This window comes from Takifugu rubripes, chromosome 14 (assembly GCF_901000725.2).
Source record: "Takifugu rubripes chromosome 14, fTakRub1.2, whole genome shotgun sequence".
Classification (NCBI taxonomy): domain Eukaryota; kingdom Metazoa; phylum Chordata; class Actinopteri; order Tetraodontiformes; family Tetraodontidae; genus Takifugu; species Takifugu rubripes.
Window position 1 is genome coordinate 14402016 of NC_042298.1, and position 25275 is coordinate 14427290.

General features: G+C 49.8%; 1 protein-coding gene across 1 annotated transcript in view; it reads left to right on the forward strand.

Annotated features, from left to right (window-relative positions):
- The window catches only part of afg2a (AFG2 AAA ATPase homolog A), a 59310-nt gene that overhangs the window by 10282 nt on the left and 23753 nt on the right, over positions 1–25275 (forward strand). Inside the window, exons 11-15 of the mRNA XM_011610997.2 lie at positions 584–738; positions 4047–4256; positions 5368–5421; positions 5741–5820; positions 8246–8372. Of these exons, the coding sequence (XP_011609299.2) occupies positions 584–738; positions 4047–4256; positions 5368–5421; positions 5741–5820; positions 8246–8372 (626 nt within the window). The remainder of the gene's footprint in view (positions 1–583; positions 739–4046; positions 4257–5367; positions 5422–5740; positions 5821–8245; positions 8373–25275) is intronic.

Here is a 25275-nt window from a genome sequence, read left to right on the forward strand (position 1 = left end):
ACGTTTAGAGGGATAACAGATGGAGAAATATGACTGCAATTCCGCCCCTGTCCTGTTGGTGGCGAAAGTGCATATTCACGTTATCCTCTTCAGGTCACATAAAGAGGAGATTTTTTTGCATCTAGACACGAGCGTAGGATGCACGATGACACACAAACTACACGGTGATGGGGTTCACCATGTCGGCGGTGGCCTCACCTCCTCATTTGGAGCTGCACCAAAAGTCTTAATTCGTGGATTTGGTGGAGGTATGTACACTCTGCGCGCTCCACGTTGATGTATGTGCGGTTTATCCTGGTGGATTTAGGTCTGCTGCCTCAGATGTTTAGCGAAGGTTCTTTTTTCGTACAGCAGCACGCATCCACCACATCTGGAAACCTTTAGAATTTCAGCTTTTTCTGACATCAGGATTAGTCACCAGAAAAGAGAAATATTAATGTTTCAGAGGCGCTCTATTTCTGCGTTTGCCACCGAAGCCACGTACATCAGCCATTTATTTGGCCTTATACTCTAGAAGCTAACCCAGTTCCCCCCATTTTTCTGACCCGGTGTCATATTTAACGTGTAGCCCATCTTTCTGCAGGCTTGCACGCGCTGAGACGAGCGATGGGAGGATCCCAGCAGCCGTCAGACAAGCAGCTGAAGGGTGCAGTCAGCATCACTGTGCAGGACCTGCAATGGGCCATGTCTGCTGTGAAGCCCAGCGCCATGAGGGAAGTGGCCGTTGATGTTCCAAAGGTAATCGCACCTCTGACTCTGATCGTTGCTCTTCCCGTAGTTCAGGGTCGCATCGGTCCGTTCCCGAATCCCTAAGATGGTTCCTTCCAAGTCCCCTGAAATGGGGGGAAATGGGGTGAAAAAAGGAGACGTCTGCAGTTATTTTGGGTTTGAGAGTAAAAGGCAAGAAGCAAAACTGGAAAACCGTGGCTTTCCAGGCTTAGAGAAATGACAGCGGAAAACGTGCCAGAATGTGTCTGTTGTGCGCTGTTAGCCAAGCGCAGGGAAAAGAAATGAGGAAAACTTTATTGCCTCCGGTTTGACATGCCGTAAATTCAGAAAATAGCTGGAGGATCAAATCAGGTTCTGGTCAAAAGTGTGCTGAGATGGACGACTGTATTATACGAGCTGTTCCGCCTTTAACACCTGTCTCGTTGAGCCTCGGGAGCGCCAAGATTTAGAAACATTCCACCCGTGGACACCGTCACACGTCCTCCGTCCCTCGGGAGGGGACGGCAGGTCTGGCGTCTAAGACTTGGCGGACTCTAGTGGTGAGAACACAGAACAGATGAAACGGAAATCAAATCTGGTATTTGTTCCGCTTGCTTCGGAGATGAAACCGTGTTGCGTTCACTTCCTCCCAGAATTACAAAATCCTGTAATTACTCTTGGACCACTAAATCTCCAGCACTTTAAAGATGAGGTCAGGCTGCAGACCCCTGTGGACGCCCTCCGCTGCACTGGAGATGAATCACTCTGCTCTTAGCGGATGAAGGGAGGGAGAGGGAGGAGATGAGAGGACAGCGGTGAGACTCCAGGATGTTTTGGAGTTTGCATGTGCAAGACATAACGGACAGGAAGAGGGCTAACATCATCCTCCACCGGTAATTTAAAGCAGATCGGGTCGCTGGCAGTTCCTGGCCAAAAAAAAGAGGGAGCTGGAGAGGGAGAAGAAACATCCTCCCCTCCCTCCCTCCTTCTTTCCTCTCCCCTCTTCTCTCCGCAACACTCGGAGACGTTCAGTTCTTGCGGGCGGTTCCTGGAAGAGACTTTTGGGTTTCGATTTTTGTTTTATCCTCTGAGCAGAGCTGAGCTGAAAGGGCAGCCGCAGCGACTCGGACTTGATTACATCCACATGAGCGCAAACATTTGTTTCTAATCCCTTTTATATAGAAAACTTCCAGTGGTGCCGGATGAATACGCGCCTCAATTTCCTCGGAACCCGTCGTAGATCACGAATCTGCACATCATGCCTCTCGATTTTTGTCGTACTTGTGTGTAAATAAGTTGGAATTTTTTAATTGATTGTTTTGTTACGGGGACGCTTCCTCTTCTAGACAAGTTCCTCCTTCTTCCCCCATCTTCTTTTTGTTTTTGCTAAATAAACTTCCTCCCCAGTCTGTTTTTAATGATTTTATTTGGCGACTGTGTAACCCCCCCTCCCCTCCAAACACACACACACACCCCGCCACCACTTCACCCTCCTCTCAACCCCATCAAAGGACCAGAGCCTCAGAGGCCTCTTGTAAAGTTCAGAACACAACAGTAAAAGATAATAACTGTGTCTCACACAGAAAGGAAGGCAAGAACAAGAACACAGCGCAGCAAGGTGTGAGCCTTCCAAACCGGCCTTCCAGTTCCACAAATGCTCGTCTTTCATGATTAAAAGCACCTAAAAGCAGCGTCTGATGATGAGACTCTACCAGAAGAGAAGAGAGGAGGCTTCAGTGTGACCCTGCACGTCTGCTTCACCCTCATCCCAAACAGCTGGTGGGTGCGAGCTCAGGAGAGGCACCAAAAACTCTTCACCTCAGCAGCTCTGAAGGTTTGCTGCTCCTCCCGAGCGATGGTGGACATAAATATGTCCCGCTTTACCTTCGACTTGCACGGAATCCCCCCCCCGACGTCGCGTTTATTTTTCATCGCTCGCTCTCTTCGTGAAGCTGTGGCCTCGTGGTGAACTGGAAAAACCAAATCTCTGCGTTCTCAACACCCCAGAATGACAAAGCAGCACTTCCAGTCTTCAGTTTCTTTGGTGCACTGGAGTCCTCTCCCAGCCTGAGCTCGTGCGGGTTCAGACAATATATCTTTAAATGTTCAGCTTTCCCTCAACCCTGACCTTCTCACTGATGATTAGGATTAAGGCCCAAATATTCAGTCTTGGTTCCATCAGCCCGGAGAATCTGGCTTCTCACCGTCTGAGAGTCCTTTAGGTGCCTTCAGTGGAAGCTTCTCCAGTGATTGACGACCTCTGTGGGATGTTAGAGGCTCCTGCCATCGAGTCGGTAACTGTATCACATCAGTGTTGTAGCCTGTGGTTGAGACCACAGGACCCTCTTCATTCTTCATCTGTCTCGTTAGCCCTCCTCCTCCTCCTCACCTGTTTCCTCCATTTCTTTCTCAATGAGCCTGTCTCCCCCCTGCTTTTATCTCTCCACACTTTATATTTCATTCCATCCCTCTGGGGCCTTCCACTTCTCTCTCTTGCTTCCGGCCTATCGCCCCATCTCATCTACCCCCCCCCCCAACACTGTCCATAAATTGTTCGGTATTTACAGTATGTGGCCTGGCGCCAGGTTTCCATTAGGTGCTCGGTTCCCTGGAGACGGCGCCGGTGGCCTGGGATGTGTTACCACGGGAGGGAGAGTGGGGAGAGAGGATGAAATGAACAGGGGAAGAGATGTTGTGATAACGAGGGTCAAGTAAAAGAGAGAGTGCAGTGGGGGTGGGGGGGTTGAAGTACCGTTAAAGCAGCATTCTTGCATTTTGTGTTGTTCAGCATTGAGCATCTGATGTTTCTCTGTGATCGATAGATGAGATGGGGGGGCGTTGAAGAAAGGAACTGCAAGAAATCCTGAAGGATTTTTAGATGAGGGCATCTCTTCTGGTCTGCTTCATCACCTCCGGACTCTTCCTTCCTCTCTCCACCCGTCCATCCGTCACACATACAGCTGTCGCTCGTTCTTTCCATCCACAGTTCCCCCGATTTAACCTGAACCCTCAGTTCCTCCCTCTCCTTCCAAATATGCTTCCATATTCCTCCTCCTGACCATCAGCAGCCTGGAAGAACTCGCAGTTCTCTGCAGTTTTTCTTGGGTCAGGAGGTTTAAAACGTCCTCTGTGGGGTTACATAACAGATGCATCTGACAACAGCAGCCGCTCAAACAGTTGCCTGTCAGAACTTTGTGATCTAAAGATCAGAAAGAGGTCAGATCAGGTCTTTTAGTTAACTATATATTATTATTACATTTTTTTTAATTGTCAGTACCTGTTTTTCAATTCTAAGTTGATATTTCTGTCCTTTGGAATCAAAAATTCTTTCTCTTCAGGTCCGCTGGTCTGACGTAGCCGGCATGGAAGAAGTGAAGCTGAAACTAAAGCAGGCCGTGGAGTGGCCCCTGAGGCATCCCGAGGCCTTCACCCGCATGGGGATCCTGCCTCCCAAAGGCGTTCTGCTCTATGGACCTCCTGGATGCTCCAAGACCATGATAGCCAAGGCCCTGGCCAATGAAAGCGGCCTCAACTTCTTGGCCATTAAAGTGAGTTTTTAAATTCTTTATCATCCTCTTCTCTCTTTTCTCTTTAAATAAAATTGTATTTAACCCCTTTTCTAAACTTGACTGTCCTACCCCCGCTGCGGAAAGCTCCCCCCCCGACCTTTGACCTCTCCCTTTGTCCCCTCTCATTAATCACCCCTTTACCTCCATCGATCAGCCTCGGTCGACAGTGATTGATTGATCAACCTGCCGGATTTCTGGTGTGAAAAGCTGTTGTCGTGTGAAACGCGATGGGTTCGACAGAACCTCTCGTCAGGGTCATTGAGCTCAGTGTGGTTGGAGGGGGGGTGGATTAGCAGACTTGGTTCCATGGTGTTTATTTAAAAACAAGTTGTTGCTGCTGGATGGACATTCGTGTTGCAGATTGTGGATGTGTGCTCCACCAAACGGCTGAAAGCATCCCGCCCCCTAAAAGCATCCCAGCGCACCAGTTGCACCGACCCAGATATGTTATCCAGATCTAAACGGGGATACGTCGGGGCTCGGCCTCGTTCCTCTGTGTGAAAAGGCCCTATTATCATCTTGTCGATTTCGGCTTCCGCCCGCCGCTGCTTCTCGGGCCAACGCATCTCTGCAGCGTCAAGGGTTGAAGACTCATCGTGTCCAGCCCAGAGAGAGGAGCCCAGGATTAATGAGTCAACCACCACACTTATAGCAGGAGACAAAAGGGCTGGGAGTTAAGTGTCGTCTCCTCTGTTGGCCCAGAGGTGTTGAAAGGCTGGATTGCAGGGGAGGAAGTTCTTGTGAGGCCTGAGTGGATGTTTATCTGCTCGTGAGCAAAGGGAGGAATTAGAGTGGAGAGACCGGTAACCTGTGGTGCGGAACCGTTAATGTTGAAAAACAGGCCTGACGCAACTGAACAGCCATGGAAGGATTTCTTTCTCGTCTTCCAGTACACGCTCGCTCACATGTTCCGCTGAACATTCCTGCCTCTGCTGACTGCAAGTGTCAGCCAAACAGCATACATTTCATTTAGCTTCCTTACTCTCCCCACTTCCAGAGCAAACACATCTAGGTCCAAGAACTTTGGCGCACTTCACTGCATCAGCTCAGTCGCTGCCTTTTATCAAGTGTATTTCTGGTCTTTTTTTAGGGTCCAGAATTACTGAGCAAGTATGTTGGAGAGTCCGAAAGAGCCGTGAGAGAGGTACGTTCCCACCCTTATTAAGCTGTTCAGGGGACCCAGGCCCCCCAGGGTCTGATGACGGTTGATGTTGAGAACAAAAGCATCATTCTAATAATGAATGTTTGTAATGGTGGTCATACGGCCCCGACTGTCTTTCCCAGCTAAAGCTCCTTTGTTGGTATATTTAGTCGTTGACGTCACAAGCGGACGGACCGTCACGTAGCCGGCGGCATTAATGGCTGCTGTATTTCCTGTACGTGTTTGTGCCCAGGATGAATCATAGGTGTCCCCGTCTAAAGTTCGCTCTGCTTCCCTCTTTTCTATTGTCGCTGGTCTGCAGGTGTTTCGGAAGGCGAGGGCCGTCGCTCCCTCCATCGTCTTCTTCGACGAGATCGACGCTCTCGCCAGTGAAAGAGGAAGGTGCGTATGTTGAAGCGGCACTTCTCAGTGGAGCTACAGAAATCCGCTCTCCCTGCCCACCCCAGTCCCACTTCCTGTTGGAAAATCCCGATCGCCGACTTCCCAGCAGCGCTACTGTCCGCCGCGCGCCGCTGTGTTCAGCCATTGTTCGGCGATGACAAGCGCCCAGTCATCTCTGCGGTCTTGCTTAATTCCGCCTTCCTCCCGATCTCGCTCGGATTCACCCCTGAACTGTTGGGGCGCAGAACGCAGACGCCCTATCAGAGCCAGCCGATCGGTTCCCATGGCGTCCACTCGGACTCTCCGCGGCTTTTTCTCCACTGGCGGACACAAAACACGGCCTTGTCCTTAGGCGTTTCAGTGGGATGGCACTGGGAACATCTGTGGCTTAAAGGAAAGAGGACGGGGTGGAGGCGGTGGGGGTGAGGGAGGGGACGCGGGCCGGGGACAGACAAACACTTCATTGTGCCCGTCCGCAGCAGATGGGGAAGGCCAAATATGCAGCATACTTCCTGGTGAACCGGTCCGTGAAACCGGGTACGAGAGAGGCCAAAGAGCAGCTTTTCTGACAGACCGGATTGTTCCGCCAGAGTCATCGGACAGAACTTCATCTGAACCAGCGCTCGCTTCCCGTAGCCCGTCTCTATTTTGCAGGTTATTTTTGTCCCTTATCTCTGTCTCGCACAGCTCTTCCAAATTTAGACTCCAGCAGAGACGGAAAATACGCGTTTTCCAGAGGAAACTGGAACTTTGCTCAAATCTTTCTTTGCTCTTTTAAGTTTTTGCGCTTTTATCCCCTTTTCTCCACCGGTTCTGCTCCCAGCGGCGTTCGGTTCTCACCGGGCCACGCCGCCTGTCAGACTCGGACCTGAACCCGTGCCCGGAGGCCACACGCCAGTTGAAAAACCCACACTTAACACTGATCTATAAAGTTTATTTATCAGGCCGACTTCCTGCCATCTTTAATCAATGAAGTGGCCAAAACGTTCAGAGAAAAGTGTTGACACACGCAGACGAGCTCTGCCGAGTTCTTTCCTCTGGAGGCGGGAGGCGAGGAGAACCTGTAAATCTGTCAGCCCACCTGCCACCGGCCCAAAACCGCCGCCGGTTGAAAGGAAGGAGGCGGAAGGAGGACAGGAAGAGGCAAAAGCAGACACGAAGGAGAAGGGATGATGGCGAGAGAAGGGAAGGATGAGTGAAATGAAAATAAAGTGTTGAGAGAGGAACCGCAGAAGATGCAGTCACGGCAGCAGAAAGGCGGATTGTTGAGTTTGGAAATGACAAATTTGATTTCTGACAACTCAAAACACTCGTCTGTCATCCTCCCATCATTCTTCCCGTCGTCCTCCTTAGATGACACCCCAGACTCTCATTCATCCTCTCATCCTTTCACCTCGTTGCTCCTCTTGTTCGCACCCCGTCTGTCCTCCTTTACCTCCCATCCTTCTGCCCTCTGTCCAGCTTTCCCCCCTTCTTCTCCCCCTCTTTCCTCCCCTCTTTCTATCCCTTCATAATTCAGTGACAGAGCTCCTTTGTGCTCCTCTGCAGCCTCTCTGCTAATGATGTTTGGCACTTCCGCTGGTCCTGTCACCAGTGTGTGTGTGTGTGTGTGTGTGTGTGTGTGTGTGCGCGTGTGTGTGCGTGTGTGTGTGTGTGTGTGTGTGTGTTATGGATAAAAACTCTTTCTTCTGGAACAATGATAAGATCGCCGTTGTCAGATTCGTTACCAGGCGGCGTGGAGCCACCTCATCACGCTGGCGGCCTGTTTGCTCAGACATTCTCCCAGCGATGGCGAAGCTCCGAGCTCGCGAGGCGTCCGAGGGCTCATTCGTTAACCTCCGCCTCGCGAGGAGGTTGACGTATTCCCGTGTCTGCTGGCAGGAAAGCTGGCCTCCGCTGCCAAAGTCTTTTTAATCACAAAGAAATATTGGAATGAAAGAACGCGCCACGACGTCCGAGTTAACGGGAAATTCGAACGTTCCATCTCGGGAACTGGCCCCTTTTCATCACCTTTACGTAATAAAGTAAATATGGCTGATGAATGAGCTCGTCCTGAGAGTCAGAACTCGCTCTCGGATCATCCGTTTCCTCCTTCACAGCACACCTTCATTTCAGCTTTCCCTTTGTCCTTTCCCACCTATTCATAATCTTCCTTTGGACCGTCGTCCCCGTCATTTATTTCCCGCTACACGCTCTCCCTGTCCTCCCACCAGGCAGCTCATCCATCGTCCCTCCAAGTCGTCCCGATTCATCATTGCTAATTTCCTTTATTTGCTGCTTTTGACCACTTCACCGGCCTCCCTCTCCCTCTTCTCCCTTCATTGTCCCATTCAGCCGTTCTCCCACACCTCCATCTCCTCATCAGTTTCTCTTTCTTTCCACCACTTCCACTCATCTGTCTTGTGTTCCCGTCCACCCCTTCCAGCTCGTCGGGCTCCGGCGGCGTCGGCGACCGGGTCCTGGCTCAGCTCCTGACAGAGATGGACGGTGTCGAGCAGCTCCGGGACGTCACCGTGCTGGCAGCCACCAACCGCCCTGACATGATCGATAAGGTAAACAGACGCCGGCGCGTTTTCGTTATCTCTCCTTCCTCCTCTTTGGTCCATGATTGATAAGAGGATGTTGTGTGTTTGCCTGTCTTGTCTCCTCTTTCCCTCCCTTCCTCTGTTGTTCGTGATTGATAAGGTCAAAGGTCGCTCACTCCATTCTGTCGTGGTGGAGCCTCTCCTGATGCTCCCTCAGCTTCCTCTTTGGAGCTTCTGGATTAGTTGTGATGGTTCTTTGGATTTCCTGTTGCTGTCTTTTCCAATATGCAGCCATATTTATGTGTTTATTATTTCAGTTAGAAGATAAGTGTCTTTTGTCTCTGCTTCATTCACCTGAAACTGTGGCAGATCCCAGAGTTCAGCCCGTCGGTTCAGTTTTTCCCCTAAAGTTCTGGACGTCCACTTTGGGCTGGGTGGAAAAACGTTAGCAGCAAAAGAATTCTTTTCATTAACTCAAACCACCGTTTCTTCTTCCCATCTGAAGCGTTTTGAGGCAACAAGGATGCCTCCATAAGTCTTCTTTAATCCGTCGCATCCATTTTCTGTTCCACCCTTTTATCTCCTTCTCTTCCTCTTCCCATCTATAAAAGCCCGCTTTACTCTGTTATCCTCCCGTCTCCGTCCTAATGAAATTTCCTGAGTGCTGATCAAAGACGGAGTCTGGCCTTTCTCAGGAAGAACACAGGAAAGTTCTGCTTTTTATTTTCCTTTCTCCTTACGTTCTGGTTAAAAGTGCTGTTTGTTGTTACATTTATGAGTATTTAGAAACTCACAGGTAAATACACACACACACACACACACACACACACACGCCCACACACACTCACACACGCACATATATACGCTATAACTCCACTAGGGCAGTAAAACTAAATGGCCAAAATGCATTTGAACATTCTTAAAAGGTCAAATCCAGCTGGAATGGATCAGTTCATGTGAGGGAACGTGCTAGAATTCCAGAGTCAAAGATGTTCTATATGGACTAATGGGTGAATTTCCCAAAGTTGTGAATAGGAATTAATTAAGTTTGCTCGTTATGCTACTCCTAATGTCCCCGTTCAGATTTGAAGAAAGATAAAACTGTGTAAGATGAGGAGCGACAGAAGGTCTGCGACTGTGTGTGTGTGTGTGTGTGTGTGTGTGTGTGTGTGTGTGTGTGTGTTGGGGGGGGGGTTGGATGGACAGATGGGGAGACCTCTCTACAAGCTGGTCCCTCTCTCAGGAAGTGGTCTCCTGGGCAGCTGAGAAATCAGATTACCTCCTCCTTCCTGTACCCCCCACCGAGTGTGAGAGTGTGTTTGTGTGTGTTTGTGGTTGTTAAAGAGGCTCATTTAACTAAACAATGCATTGCATACATTGAGTGACTGACAAATGGACACTTATAACCCCCCCTCCCCACCTTTGCCCCTTAGATTGGATGGTTTTACTGCCTCGTACCCAGCGACACTTCCGCTTGATGTGGGAGATGTCTGAGCGTTTCCATACCAATGACAGGATATGATGGGACAAATGAAGATTAATGGGGCATGGGGTGTCAATGAAGCCATGGAGGGGGCTCCTGGGGGGCTTCAGCTGTTGCTAACATCAGACAACTGAGAACATCTATATATATTTCCCATTTCTGGAGCGCGTTCCTGCTGGTTCTACGTTCCAGCTGTACCCTTCTTCTCCTTCATCCTGCAGCCTTTACGGCTGAAACATCCTGTCCTCTTGCATGTCCTCCAACTTCCTCCCTTTTTTGCATTTCCTCGCTAACAAACGTCACCAGGTCTTTGCGACAGCAGGACAAAATGTGACGAGCGGCGGTGAATCACATCCGAGCTAATGGACAACAGAGGACAAACCCAGCAGCCTGCGCTTCCTCCCACCTTCACGTCACAGTGGTGGTGAACCTGTGTTCCCCACGTACAGACAACATGGTGCAGCAGGTGTCTGAATCTAAAAATCCATCCCTGTTTCACCCCCCCCCCCAACACACACACACACACACTCAGAGTTCCTGGCTCTTCTGCTCCTTTTCACCTCACCCCCCCCAGACCTTCTCAGACTTCCTCTTTCCTTTTGTGTCGCGCCAGTCAGCCGCGCTCACCTCTGACCCGCCAGCATCGGGCTGTGGTGATTGATTAGCACCACCGGGGATATTTGTCCAGCCCGTCCAGTGGGCGGGGCCTGCTGTCGGCGTGCCTGACAAGCAGCTGTCTGTGCAGTTGATCACACAAAAACAACACAGGAATACACTCGGGGCGTCCCCGTCTTTGCTTCTTGATCCTTTCAGTTTGCCTTGTGGATCCCGCGGATGGCTTCATTCCAGATAATTTCGGTTTGTTGTTTCACTGAATGGCCTATTTGTTTACGCCATAATGTGGGCCGGGGCCTCAACTTATGCTAGCTGCTTACAGTCTCTGAGATTACTGCCAGATGGGTCTTTGTTTGGGACCAGAAGTTCCCGACTGGGCTCTTATCAGATTAAGAGGTGAAAAGAAACCGGAGGCAAGAGAATGTGAGCTGCAAGGACATGTCAACTTCCACCGCGGTGTTGTATAGGGACGGTTAGCCTGGCAGACTCCACAGCTTTCTCCCCATCTTTTTCCTTTCATCCCAATAATTGTGCTATCTGTCAATACACATTTCCAAAAAGGAAATAACATAAGCTGGGTGGTGACATCTTGAAGGAGCAGAAAATCTCTGCATTTCAACGACCGAAGCATCATTTTTGGCAAATGCTGGCACGCTAAACCAAAACGGTGATTATAGTCAACAGTCATCAATCAGCCGCTACATTAAAACCACCTGACTAATTGTTCTGTTCTGTTAGGGCACAGACGGGGCAACACTGAGGGTTTCATCTGGCACCAAGCTCATTGACAACATCCTGTGTGGGGAAGGGGGGCGGGGCTTCTGTGCCCTCAGTGGTTGCATCGCGTACTTTAAGGGTTTAGATGGATTGAGAACTCTGGTCTTTGGACACCACGTCGAGCCTCTTGGCTTTAGACTGAAGTTACCCTCAGTTCCTGCAAAAAAACGGAAGAAGATTTTTATCCTGCAGTTCATGAGGCGAAGCAACAGGACGAACTTTAGTAGATTAGTTTGATAAACACGACTCTGTGAGGTCCACTCTACTCAACTGAAAGTTGTTTTTCTTTTAAGAAAGCCATTTTTGTGGCTGTTTCCAAACATCTTTTTCGGGGCGTGTTGTCTCGTGCAGCTCTTCTGAGCTGTTAGCCATGAATATATTTATGTTTCATAGATCTAAACGATATTTACCCACAACTGCAAAGACAAATCACGACACGCACGGTATCACAACAGACCCCCCCCCCCCCCCACCCCCGTTCACTGTTGTGGGTGGATACGATGGTTTAATCAAAACAAATAAACTGTTAGTGATTATCTCCTTGCTGAAAGTACCAAAGCTAAATGTTGCTGCTTGAATCAAAGCTAAGTGGAACGAAAGCAAAGCGTTTGTTGTTGCTTTTGTCTTCTGCCCACCGTCTCCCCTCTGTTTCTCATCCTCGTCCTCTCTGCATGGATTTATCTCCTGTCTCGGTTCTGTAGTGTGGCTTCTGAACAGGAGATGGTGCCAAACCCGACATGGCCCGGCTCCTCGTCAAACTTGGATCCAAACCTGACATCAGCAGCAGGTTCAAAACTGCCAGAGCACTTTTAAACGCTTACGGGAAAATAATCCATCTGACCTCGCGCGCGTGCGGCCGGAGATTCCATCCTGTCCCGCTGAGGACGGAGCGTGCAGTCAAAACCTTCGGAAAGTGGTGAGAGCTGTGGCCAGGTTGTGACTTGGCTGCTAACAAGTAACATGCCACACTAAATAAATTTTAACCACACGAGCAGAGAGCAGGAGGATGTCTCGAGGACGCCCGCTGTTCGGAATTCTGCGCATGGCGGCACGTCGTGCAGCATTTCCTGCCGTTCGGTTGTTCTAGACGCTGTCGTTCACTCAGGCGGCGCTGCAGGATGATGTATGGCGCTGACACGCGATATCGGTGGTCTCGGGCACATTTCTCTTTGCGCAATCTGGGGCTTCGATTGCGCAACGTGTCGCTGTTTCCGCAGCTTTTTACCAGGAATGTCCTCCGAGTGTCTCCTGTCCTCTACAGTTCCTCTTGTCCTGCAGTCTCCATGTGAAGGATGGTGGAGATAAAGGTGCATTAATTCCTCAGCGTTGCCTGCAGGCTTTAGCAGAGCTCGCCACTCCACGTCGGGCCACTTTGGGCCCCCTCAACATCTGCCAGTGCTTTCCGAGCCAGTCTGGACGCTGCTAATTGTAATCACAGGCAAATTCCAGCAGACTGTAATTAGTGGGCCACTTTATAAATACTCGGGCATTAGCTAAGTGTAGCTTTGATTTTCTTTCTTTTTCTTCCCCTCTCCTTCCCAGTCTCACTCTCTTCCCTCCGGTGTGTATAAAGTGTGTGACTGCCTCTGTGTGTGTGTGTGTGTGTGTGTGTGTGTGTTTGTGATGTTCCATTCACACATGCTGGTGTCCCAGATCTTTATCGGCGCTGTTCAGCGCGTGATTTATGATTTTGTTATCACCTGGCTGCCTGGTGAACCAGAATGGTGGGGTTTTCCATTCCATGACTGTTGGAAAATGTCACATAAGCTATAAATCATATGAAAGACACTCGGCTGACACTTTAAAAAAAATGCTCTAATCCATTTAGGTGCTTTTTTTTGGTGAGGTTGCATTGTCCTGTGGCCTCCAGGGTGGTTTTCTTCTTCTTCTTCTGCTACCACATTCTTCTTTGTGTGTTCCTTTAGCTTTTACCACACTGAACTACATGATCTTCCAAACCTCATGCGTGGTTTGGCAGGTCTCAGATCAGTGTTCCATCTGCAAATGCAGTTTTTAATGCCAGGGGTGAAAATGGCCACATTGATGGTAATCCACCTAAAACTGGCAACACGGTCTGTGATTTTTGAGCCCAAAGTCACGACCGGACGTCCTGTGTTTCACTGTTATAAAGAGGGCTTCGTTGACAAGGTTTGAATGCAGGTGCACGGATACTCGGCGTGTGTGATAAAATGTCTTCGTTGTGGGAGTCCGATGAGTTTATCTGTACATTCTGACGTTGGGTCCAGTAACATTCAGGACATTTTGTTCTTTGGAGCGTTGGCGTTTGCTCTCTGTGAATACCTTTTGTTTTACCTCTTTTTTTTGGCACCGGCCTGCACCTGAGCTTCCTCTCAACAGGAAACGGGAAACAGCCCTCAGCTGAACGAGCGGCCGTAAACCAGCCAGTCAAAACAGGCCGCATTTTCTTCTGAGTCCGTCTGGCATTGACGTCTTCTGAGCTTTGCTCTCCTCGCCACTTTCTTAGAGGATTAAAACTCCTTCCCTTTTTTGTCAACACTCTTCACACTTCAGCGCAGCGTGTGTGTGTGTGTGTGTGTGTGTGTGTGTGTGTGTGTGTGTGTGTGTTCACACACTGCGCCCGTTGTTGGGATTCATAGATCGCTTCAGGTTCAGTATTCAAAGTATTTCCTGCTCGGGTGGCGTTCCTAAGATGCAGTAATGAGAAGGCAGAGTGAGAGTTTTAGCTTGTGGCAAAGTGAAGCTGCAGTGGCAAAGGAAAACAGGTCGCGCGTGTGTGTGTGTGTGTGTGTGTGTGAGTGTGAGTGTGTGTGTGTGTGTCTTTACAAGTAAGTAATGAGATACCACCTGGGGATGGATGAGCTATGGAAATCTGTGTGTGTGTGTGTGTGTCTGTGTGTGTGTGTGTGTGTGCGTTTGTGTGGGTGTGTGTGTGTGTGTGTGTGTGTGTGCGTGTGTGTGTGTGTGTGCGTGTGTGCGTGTGAGAGAGAAGAAGGATCCCCAGGCTAGTATCAAACTTCAAGGGCTGTATTAGTATCAGTTTACACATGTGTGCATCCAGGAATACCACCACAAAGGGTCTCCAATCCAACCAAACACGGGAAAAGAAGCCCCGAAGACCAAGCGAACGTCTCACGACTTCGCCCAAAACCAGATTTAGCCTCGGAATAAGTTGGAGACTAGAATTCCATACAGCGAAAACAGTATTTGCTCTAGAGAATGTTGACGCACATTTCTTCTGTTTTGGTGAGTGAGAAGGACCTGGGGGAAGAGGAGGGTGTGTGTGTGTGTGTGTGTGTTCATGTGTGTGTCTATGTGTTGAGGGGTGGTGGTGGGGTGGAGTTAGGGAGGGATAGGGAGGAAATGAGGGCTCTTTGTGCTCTGCTACCTGGCAGACATCTCCAGCATGTGTCGTCTTGCCTCTTGGCAAGCCGAGACCACCGGCGCCCTTGGAATGCTCTCAGTTCAGGAAATCTGGTTGATACTCATAAATACTGCTCCTAACCCCCCCTCTGCCTCCTGCAATACTTCTGCAGACCGGCTCTGTTCTTATTTTCTCCTGGTGTCACATGCGTTTCCAATATCCTCCTCATTTTGCCTCTGCTGCTCCATCCTCTCGGTAGATTTCCCGTTCCCTCATTTACCTTGAACAGCTGACCGGATCAGACGGCCACGGCCCCCCCACCTGTACTCAGGTGGACCTGCAGCCGAGGCCAGGCGGCGCTGACGTCGTCGCTGTTACGCACCTTTCAGTCTGCTGCTCAGCCAGGGCTTTTCTAAACATTTGCCCCCATTAAAATTCTTAAAAGTTGTCTCCTCCTGTGCACCGCCTCCCCCCGCAGCTGTCCTCCCACCCACCCCGCCGCTGCAGTAATTAAATGTGCTGATGATACGACCCTGAAGGGGGCTCGTAACCACAGGAGACGAGTCGGCGCTCAGGGACGGGGTTGAGGTCTACATGAAAACCACCTCGAGGTCAGAGGTAGTTGTGGCGCGTCTGGAATATACATGTGACCACGCCCCTTTTGTCATGCCCGGCTCCCCACTTTTAGGGTCCCGGGGACCTTCGCGTCTCCGAGCACGCGTGGCTTCCGCTGTGCTGCCATGGTTACGTCGCTCCAGACTCCAGTGTTGGAACGTCTGGAGCGCGACCTCGTCGTCCACGGTGTTCTCCACCCAACTCTGCACGTTCTTTCACGGAATCCGCGTAATCTCTTCAAGGCATCTGGAGCCGACACACATGGCTTTATGTTGCGCGTGCACGAAATCCTCGTGCGTATCAGCCCGACGCCAAAGGAAATACCATCTCCATCTGGATTTGCCTCAGGATGATGGCGGCCCGGATTCTGACATGATTTCTACCTTGTTAACGTCTGTCTACCGTTGTTGGCGCCTGACTCGAGGATCCGTCCACTCTGGACCGCGGTCGGGATGACGGAGACCAGGTCCAGTTTTTGGGCAACACAGACCTGCTTAGCAGGTCGAATGTGTGGCTTCTGTCAACGCTGAGATCTTTTGAGGGTTTTGTGAACATTCTGTCAACTGCTCCATTGCAGAAGGCTGAATTCAGATCAGTGCTGTGTCATCACTCTTTTATATACGAGCCCACAGCGTAAACAGCAATTAGACGTTTGATATATAATCACTTTAAATGGATTATGAAATGTAAAATGGGGAAACAAACAAGGGAGATTTTACAATCCCGCAACCTAGCATTATGTTTTCAGCAGCGACTGCCTGTCGTTTGCATTAATGATTAAAGTAACAGTGATCTGTCAGCTCGCTGTTGGCCAATAGGTTTTGGCAGCGGCGCGTCGTTGCCTAACCCGCTCGGTGATAATGGGTCTCTTTTTAAAGCGGTCCAACTTCTGCTGCAGAGGTTGGCAGCTCGGCCCAGTTCGGAGCGGCGCGCTTTGATCCGATTTGTGTTTTCACGGGACCGACGGCGGCGAGCCGTCGATGAATCATGATAAATTCGGTTACAAAGAGGACGAGTTGGCTTGGGATGAGGGGTTATTGAAGGACGGAGTCGTCATTCGCCACCAGCAGAGACAGCCAAACCCACATACTGGTGGAAGGGAAACGAATAATACCGCCTTTGTACGTTCAACTGTCCCCCGTCGGCGTCCCGGTACCTGTTTTTCTGCTCCAGGATCCCAAGTCCGCATTTGAAACTGAAGACAGAGGAAACAAGATGTTAAAGGAGCTCCGAGTCTCCTTTGTGTTTCCATGTGATAAGAAGGCCATCTTGGACTGCCTGCTGGCCTCAGATATCATCAAGACGTTGCGTAAAGGAAACGGGATGGACATGAGAGAAACGTCCTCTGTCTTTTGAGAGTGCCTGAGGAGAACTTGAAGGAGTGGAAAACATCTTCTGAGAGGTACTCTGGGACCGCTGAGGTCAGGCGGAGACAGACCAATAAAGTGTGACATAAACCCGGCAGAGGTCACGTTGGCCCCGCTGCAGGGACTTGGCAGAAACGTCGGAAAGAGGATGACGGCTCGGTGTCACTGCGCTTCCCTTTTCACGGGTTCTGTTTGATAAACGACCATGTGAAGCGCTGCCGCTTCGCAGGTCTGGGACTGCACCATTGTGTTTGGGTACTGAGCGCCTCTTCTCTTCCTCACGTCATGGCTGTCGTCAGAGTAATTTATAGCTGTCAGGAAGTCCCCACAAGCTCTCTCAGGCCCCCAAAAACCCGACCGACGCAGCGTGGGGGGGGGGTCACAGCCACAAAATGCTCTCATGTATTTGTTGTGTGAAAGGGTTACGGGAAGGTCCCTTCCTAAATCCTGCTCCCTGGGAAATAAAAGAATTGCAGAGGTTGATGGTCCACTGTCCCCCAGGCCAGAACCCAGAACTAATCTCTTTCATCTCCTCTTCTTGTTGGCAGAGGAAGGGGGGGGTGCTCTTCCTCCTTCTCCTCTGGGATCCTGGCTCCTATCACAGATAGCCTCAGGGACATTTGGCTCTGTCCTCTTCACTGCCCTTCGCTTTGCTTGTTCCCTTCACTAAACCTTCAGCCTTGCTCCCTTCCGTGCCCCCTCCTTCTCCCTCCATGGGCCTCTGAGCTGGGCTCCCTTCCCTTTGGCTTTCCCCTCTTCCTTCCTTCCTCAGTTGCGCCGCTAATAGCTCCCTTGTTCCTGACTAGTCGGGGCTGCCAGTTGAGCGGTCATTCGTGGCGGATTCAGTCGTGGCACGGTAATTGTAAACAGAGAGAGGGAGCGAGGAGGGGCGAGAGAGGGAGGACACAGGGATCTAGCTTTGAGTAGCACCAGCAGAACTTTGTTCATTTCTGGGGGGGGGGGGACTTGATGCAGGAGCCTTTGTAAAGACGACCGTGTTGGTGGATTCATCAGGATTTCTCTCTATTAATTGTTGAGCGACTCGAGAGCCAAATGACAGAGGGAGATGTGCATCTGGACAAGTGTTGGAGAAAAGATCAAAGCACTGACCACAAAATCTTTAGTTTTGAGATGGTGCTTCAAGCTGGTTTTTTTCTTTTTTTTTTTTATCTAACTCTTGACACCCCCTCCAAAAAAAAACCCAAAACAGCAAAACCAGGCCAACAGGCTCTAAATAAGACCAACTCCATAATCTTAAAATGCTTCTCATTGTGGTTTTGGGAAGTTATGAGTGAGTTATTTGTGTTCCTCCATCACGGAGCAACTTGTGTGATTCCTGCATTTAAAGATTTGAAGCAAATGATTGATTTAACAGATTTCATGCGTAAAGAATGCGTAGTCATTCAAGAGTTTTTATTAATGGCATCTTGTGTATTGATCGTCAGGTTGCCGTAGTAACGCCGACATCAGTGAGTTGGCTGAGACGAGGGAGGATGATACACAGTTTGTGTGTGTTTGTGAGAATCCAGGAGTGCCGGGCAACCAGACGCGGCCCTGACCTGCTCCGGTACATCCTCACATGGTGCTGTGAGGCCGCCCTGCCTTTTTTACCCTGCTTTTATCTCCGTTTCCTCACATTCTGGACTCTTTCTTCTCTTTTCCCACACTTATCTCTCGAACATCCCCTGAGTGGAGGAGAGGTTGTTTTGGGAAAAGAATCTGGTGCTGCTAACCAACCGATTATGTTTTGCAAACAGCAGCGCATCTTGGCGATTATTTTTTTTTTTTAAAAAAAGGTCAACCTCAGCTGTTTTGTGTGTCATGGAACTTCTCGTCAACACATTTGGGAGACGTCCATCACAAGCTCCCCCCCCCCACCTCAAATGAGAGGCAACATGGGAGTGTTTGCTCATGTGCGCTCTGACACAAAGCCTCTGAAAGACCACATACCCGGCTATAAACATACCACAGTAAGCTCCGGCTTTCTGATCGCCCGCGTTTTCACTCGCAGTCGCCGTTTTGTTGCGCCCAATAAACATGACTCAGTCGTTAGGTCATGGGTAAACATTTGCGTTGAGATAATGCGTCTTCCTCGGGTCATTGTGGCGAGTGCGCGTGGAGCCGCTGGAGACGGAGCTTCTGCTCCAACACGCGTTCCCTATTTGTGCTAAAGTTGGTATTAATTATTGTTGCTTTTATGTTTTCGTTCACGAGCCGTCTGACGAGTATAGACGTGACCTTTGACCTCCCCGATTGGCAGTAGTGTAGTAAATCCCCGTCGGTCTTGGGTTCAGCTTTTCAACATTTAAAAGCCAAAGCAGTGATGCTGATCTCTGTTCTTTGAAAACATGTTTTTGCGCCGTGATTACAGCGTACGGTTGTTCTCAAGACAAACAACGCATGCTAAATGCAGCGTGGCCAATGGGTCCGGTCCCGAGCGAAGGCAGGGGGGAGCGGAGAGAAACCAATTAGGAGATGGAAGCCACTAATTAAAAGCTGCATGCACTACAGATTGCATCAATTTTATTTTCTTTAGAAATGGCCGGGCCCATAATTTCAGAGCTGGCACGTATGCCAGCGCACATTCCAGGAGAGCTTCATTCTGAGTTTCAGGCGACTGTGCACAGTCTGCTGTCTCGTTGGAATGAGGAAAACCAAAAAACCAAAAAAAAACCATTTCAGAAAACAAAAGTTGGAGCCTGCACATCATTTAGAGAACACCAGCAACCCTCCATTAGGCATTTTCAACAAGAGCCTGTTTGCAGAAATGTTTCTCTTCCTGGATTAGCTCCTGTGGACGGCTGCCAGGACATTTTGTGTGTTGTGAATCGGAGATTGCATTATGCCGGAGCGGTTTGGGTGGTTAACCAGCGCGCTTGCTTTGGAAGGCTGCAGGGAAACGTTGAGCACCTGAGGAAAGCCGCAGGGCTGCTCTCAACAGGGCTCACAAAAGGTGGGGTCTTGGATTGGTCAAAGCCTCGCAGAGTAATGGGCGCTCGTTTGGCTGCGCGGCCCGCAACACTTGTCTCTGTTCAATTATTGTAAAATGAGGATACGCAAGGATTTTTTCTGTTTATTTTTGTGGTCAATCCGGATGGGCAGCACTCCCAGAAACAGGGAACAAAGTGAGCCAAAGAATCACAAAACTGCCCAAATATTTCTCTGAGTGATGAAGCGACATCGTTTCCCCCCACGAAGGACCAAAAGGTTTCATTATTTAATCCCGAGTGGGGAAAGAAATGAAGTCACTGTGACATAAAAACCGATGAGGACTCTTCTGGAAATGAAAGAGTTCAGACTTGTTTAATATAAAGCTCCACTTCCTGTTTCTATTTCTCTCCCATTGTTTTACAGGTGACTCTCTTGGCAACATTTCGCTGTTCTCTGTTGTGTAACCAGCGTACCCAAACACTCACAGACACACACTTGAAGCCGTTCATGATGTGGATGTTTAGTCCAGCTCGAGTGTTTGCAACATTTGTAAAGCCAATAAAACATTAATATAAATACTGTCATTATTTCATGACGTTCCAACATTATAGTCTCTCTCCTTAAGTGCCTGCCTCCCTGTCCTGTGCCTCCAGATGGCGCTGTTCCTGTGGGCCTACTTTACAGACTCCAGCTTGCTTCTTCTTCTGCTACCACCATGTCTGCCTGCGTGCAGCCTTTACCACCAACGTGTTGATGTTTTTGCCTCCAGAGTGGTTCCAGGTGGTTTGGAGACACATTTTTGGTCACGCTGTTCCTCTGACCACCTGTTTGTTTGGTTTTTTTACGAGCTCACGTCCGGTCACAAACATCTCATTTTAATGCCAGGGAGCCGCAGGTGTACAGCCTGCACTCAAGTGTCTTCTTCTTGTTTCCTTCCCGACATTCAGTGCTGCCCCCTCCTCCAACCCTCCAGTCGTTCAGTAAAATTGTGGTGGGAGCAAAGACGAAAGAATGGAGGAAGCACTGAAGACATTGGCTCTTCCCTCTCTGTTCTATCTAATGGGTTTTCCAGACCTCCAAGGCTGAACGTTGACCTTTTACTCTTATAACAAATGCCTTCTTTTCCTCACCTTGAATGTCAGGAGATGTACAAAACAGGATAACGCAGTGTAACATTTCACCAATTGCTGCTCATTTATGTAAGAGGGACAAAAACACTTGAAAATGGAGCAGCATGGACGGCCAAGGCTGCCGTATTTCCTTTTTTTGTTGCTCCTGTGTTCCTGTTTGCGCTTTAATTAGAGTGACGATGGTTCCTCACAAATATCCTTTTAGGTCAGCAGAGTCAGCGACGCCTCCAGCTTGTTAGAAGGACTCACCTCGACCCGGAGCCTTGAGTTCTCGTAACTCAAACCTGAAAAACAGATTCTGACAGTGTTCCTGTGGAGCTTTAGAGCTGGAAACACATTCCAAACATATATAACACATCAGTGAGCTAGAACTTTATGTTTTTTTAGCCACCAGATTGGTGTCGCCCAATGGTCCGAGGCACCATCGGTTACTGGTATCATTTTAAAGCCCTTTTCTCCCGTTTGGAAGTTGCACCAGGTCGGCACATTTTGATTCATTCTTTGTGTTTCCTTCTTCATAAACACAAAAGCCGACTGTCCTGAGTATTTTTGGCGTGGATGTGCTCATTGGCCGCCGCCAGCTGCTGCACCTGTCACTATTTTCAGCGTGGCCATAACTGTTTCGAGTCCATACGCTGGACTCGCCCACTGTCCACATTCTTTACCATGTTTGCTTTTCCCAGTATTTTCTTTCACCACAATCAAGAGGGAATTATCTGTCTTCCGGGAAGAAAAAAAAAACGGGGACAGCCCACTAATTTTAGTTTAACTTGATTGAGCCTTGAGGCCAAAGGGATCAAACCCATATCCGCTGAAAACCAGGGATGCTAATTCTAATCATAACATGGCTAACATATGGTTTGCTCTCTCGGGCTCTGATTTGAGACCTGCTCCGAGCGTAGCTGCAGGGCCGCTGCCTGTTCTGCTGGAAACGGCCGCTCTTTCTTGTGGCGTCTTCTGTGGGTATCGGCCCACTGTGCGTATATTTATAGACACCGGGTCGTGACACGTGAATACGGACTTGTTCTTTCTCAAGGACTCGAAGCAGTCGCTTTTGAATGTCTACAGACGACACTGTCCTCTTTCTCCGGTCCACTTCCTATCCCTAAGGTCTGGTTTGTACCAGGTGAAATGGCGTAAAGGGCCAAATGCTTAAATGAAATCTTTAGTTCCTTCTTAAGCAGCCAGCTGATAACAGTGTTTACAGTCCCCCCCCCCCCCCCCCCCCCCCCCCCCCCCCCCGGATTAGCCACAGAGGTGCTGAGAGGCAAAAGACGACCTGAGGCCAAGACACTCGATGCTGCGGCCTCAGGAACAGGGTAAGGCTCTAAAACCTGAAGCACCGTTTGGCAGCGCCATCAGGCCGTTCTCAGCTTCACATCGAGTTGTGTGTCGCCACTTTTCCTGTCAAGACTTATTGTTTGTTATTGCCATCTTTTGCTTGGGAACCCTTTTACAATGTGTTTATTGGATGGGCGGGAGAGTGAATGGGAGGAAATCATTGTATGCATCCTGTGATGTGCAAATACCCTAGAAAAGGCTGTATGGTTCAAAGTTGCGCCATTAATGATACCTCAACATCCTACTTGTGTTTCCTTTCAATGAAAGGGCTGTTGAACAAGGAAGTTTACCGCAAACCCCGTGTTTGCTCAATGCCAGCATCAGCCCTGCACTGTATATTTACAATCCTGTGTAATGGGGACTTTGTAGGCGCCCGGTGTTTGTTTGCAAGGCGCTATAAAACAATGGTTGTTTGTGGATTGGCACAGACAGGAAGTGTACAGTATCCTAACTGGAAAACACAGAACAGTCCCTTCACTTCATTAGGGATTTAACACAATGATACTCAATCAGGGAAGTGGGACCTAATTTACTGTCCTCGGCAGCAGTGGGAGAGCAGAGACCTCTCTCATTCCCTGAGTCCCCTGCAGACCCCCCCCCCCTCCCCCACTCCTCTCCCCCCCCAAAAAAAGCCTAATCCCCATCTGGCCAGTGGTTCCGTGCTAAAGCTGGGAGATGAGTAGGGCCTAATTCCTACACACTAAAGCATTACCGTCTGTCCGGGGCAAAGATGGTCGCCAGGTGTCTTCCTGTCTTTAAAGCGTCGGCATCGTTAATCACGCCCCCTCCCTTTCTGCGTCGCCTTGCGTGTGTTTTATTTTTCCCGTGGCTCGCTCCACATACACACCCTTGCTCGACGCTTCTCTGCCTCTCTCTTTATTTTTGGACAGTCCGTCCCCCAGCTGCATGTCCCGGGGGGTTTACGTACAGTTTGCCCCGATTGGATCCACATTGGCCAAACGGCGTGCCACCTTAATGAAGTCACCCTGTTCTGAAAGAGTGGCTGGATTCCCTGCCGGAACGGGGGCCTGGGAACCCTGCTAGCTCTCCCCACCTTCCCTTTTAGCCCCTGGCGGACTCTAGTTTCTCTAATGTGGCCACTTCTTGGGTCCCCTCCTGCTCGGTTCATCGACTTCTTCAAAGGCAAATTGTATCTTTCATCTTTCCTCACTAATGACATTAGCGTAGCTCTCACCGGCCCACACAGCCTTTAGCAGCCTCAAGGCCTCAGCAGAGCCGCGCTAGTAGGAGGAGTAGCCGTCTTCAAACCTTTGCCAAATATTTGCAGTTTACAAGCAAGTGGCTGATGTACGTAGCTCTTATCTTACACACAAATAGGAAGCGTTGACCATATGTTGAGCTCGTAAAAGTGCTACGGCTTTGGGAAGTTCTGAGTGTCCTCTTCTGCCGTGCGCACATCCTCTTTATGAACCCACCAGGCATTTGTGTCAAGGTTGCCTCTGCCCTGACTTTTCTATTTTGGAAAGCACCTCAGACTTAATTTGGGCAGTTGGCTGTCGAGGCCCAGTTTCAGTAAATGCGGAGGGTGGACTCTCGTTGCCCCTGCTGACGCAAAACCGTGCAAGTAGAGAAAGAGTTCTTTCCTCTGGAAACGCACCAGGGTGAATATTTCTGTTTTAGATTGTTAAAGAGGGGATTGGGCCAGCTAGAGTAAGGGGAGGAGGGGGTTGACTGGAGCAGCAGACTGCTCCACGTGCCAAATCTGTAATGCGTTCCTCCGGGCTGGGAGCTGGCTGAACTCTGGGCTGTGGCGCTCCGGGAGAGGAAGTCCCAGGCCTGGGGAGTTTTAGACATCCTGTTTTCGGAGTGCCATTGGCCAGGACCAGGGCCGCTGCACGCCACCTGCGGACCGTCAGATCACATCTGCTGCATCCCAGAGTCACGTGCCTCCTGTTTGTCTGACCAAACCCTGCAAAATGACAGAGAGAAATGGAGAAGGTTCGACCCACAAAGAAACAAGTGTCGCCCTTGTTGTGTTTTAATGCAGTATTTCAAAAAAAAGGAACAAATTTCTCCACAAACACGTGTGAAGATTTCGGCTCTCTTATGTAACGGAAATATTGATGATTCCGTCATCTTTCCGAAGTGCTGGTGAACTCCGGGGTTCAACCCCACCACCCTGGATCTCGCTGTCCTCAGAGCCCCGAGCCGATAGAGGAGGAAGTTTTGCGGTGATAGTGTTCCCTTGACTGTTGCTATTTAGGACAACAGGAAAAGGATTGTGTCTGTCTGGAGCGATCACGCCTCCTGCTTCCTTGACCTGTTCTGTTTATTGAGTCACTCCAGCAGTCCAGCTGCGTTTTAGCTGCCCTCGTCCAAACGGTCGCAGAGGACGGCTGATCATCCATCTCCATCTTTGCACTCACTGTTCTGCACACATGACTGCCTCTGGAGCCCGGGCCTCATATGTAGCATGCAAAGAGCATTGGTGCCACAGTCATCTGGCATCCCTTAGCTGGTCCGAAAAGTCCTCAGTGCTGTGGAGGCTCAACTTCTAACCCCAGGAAAACACCAATAGACCCTGTAGGCCAACTTCAAAGGGTCAGCACATCAAACGAAACCCAGAACATAGACGGTCAGGAGGGATAGAGTTGAGCTCCAGCGCTCCCATTCGTCTCCTAGTGACTTGCAGCCCCCCCCCCCCCCCCCAACAGTCAAACCAGCATTTTAGCGGAGGGAGCACAGGAGCAGCGGCCAGAGTGTGAAGGCTTTTGTGCATTACTTCCAGAACACGTCAGGCCCTGCAGGAGCTGCTGTGCCAGAAAGTAACTTATCCTCAATATGAAACATTATGTCATGAACAGGGGGTTGCACCCTCCCTCGTGAAAGGAAAAAAAGGAACTTGTGAATGTCTGTTTTTGTCTTTTACCCCCTTCAGTGTCCTTCCACCTTCCCCCTTTCCCATCACCAACCCCCTCCAGTCCTGACGCTAGCTTGTCTGAGTGGCCTTTTGCCATGCATTCCTCCCTTCCCTGTTTGGCCTCTGTCTCAGGAAGTGGCCCAATTAGTGGATAAACACCATGGAAGAGATGGGGAGGAAGGGGTTAGGGAGGTCCCACCCCCCCTGCATCAATGGCAGCTCTCTGATGGAGACGGAGTCGAGCTTGAGCTGCGTGACAGTGGACGATAGTAGCGACGATTGCTAAGACCACCAAATAAAAGGTTCCTTTCATTTACAGTCAAGCTGCAGCCAAAAAAAGAAGCTTCTTCTGCAGTTCTAGATGAGATATTGATTTATATTTAATGTCTTGATTGGTCTGTTTTGATTCAGATGAAATGAACCGAAGCCACGTTTCTGTTGCCTTAT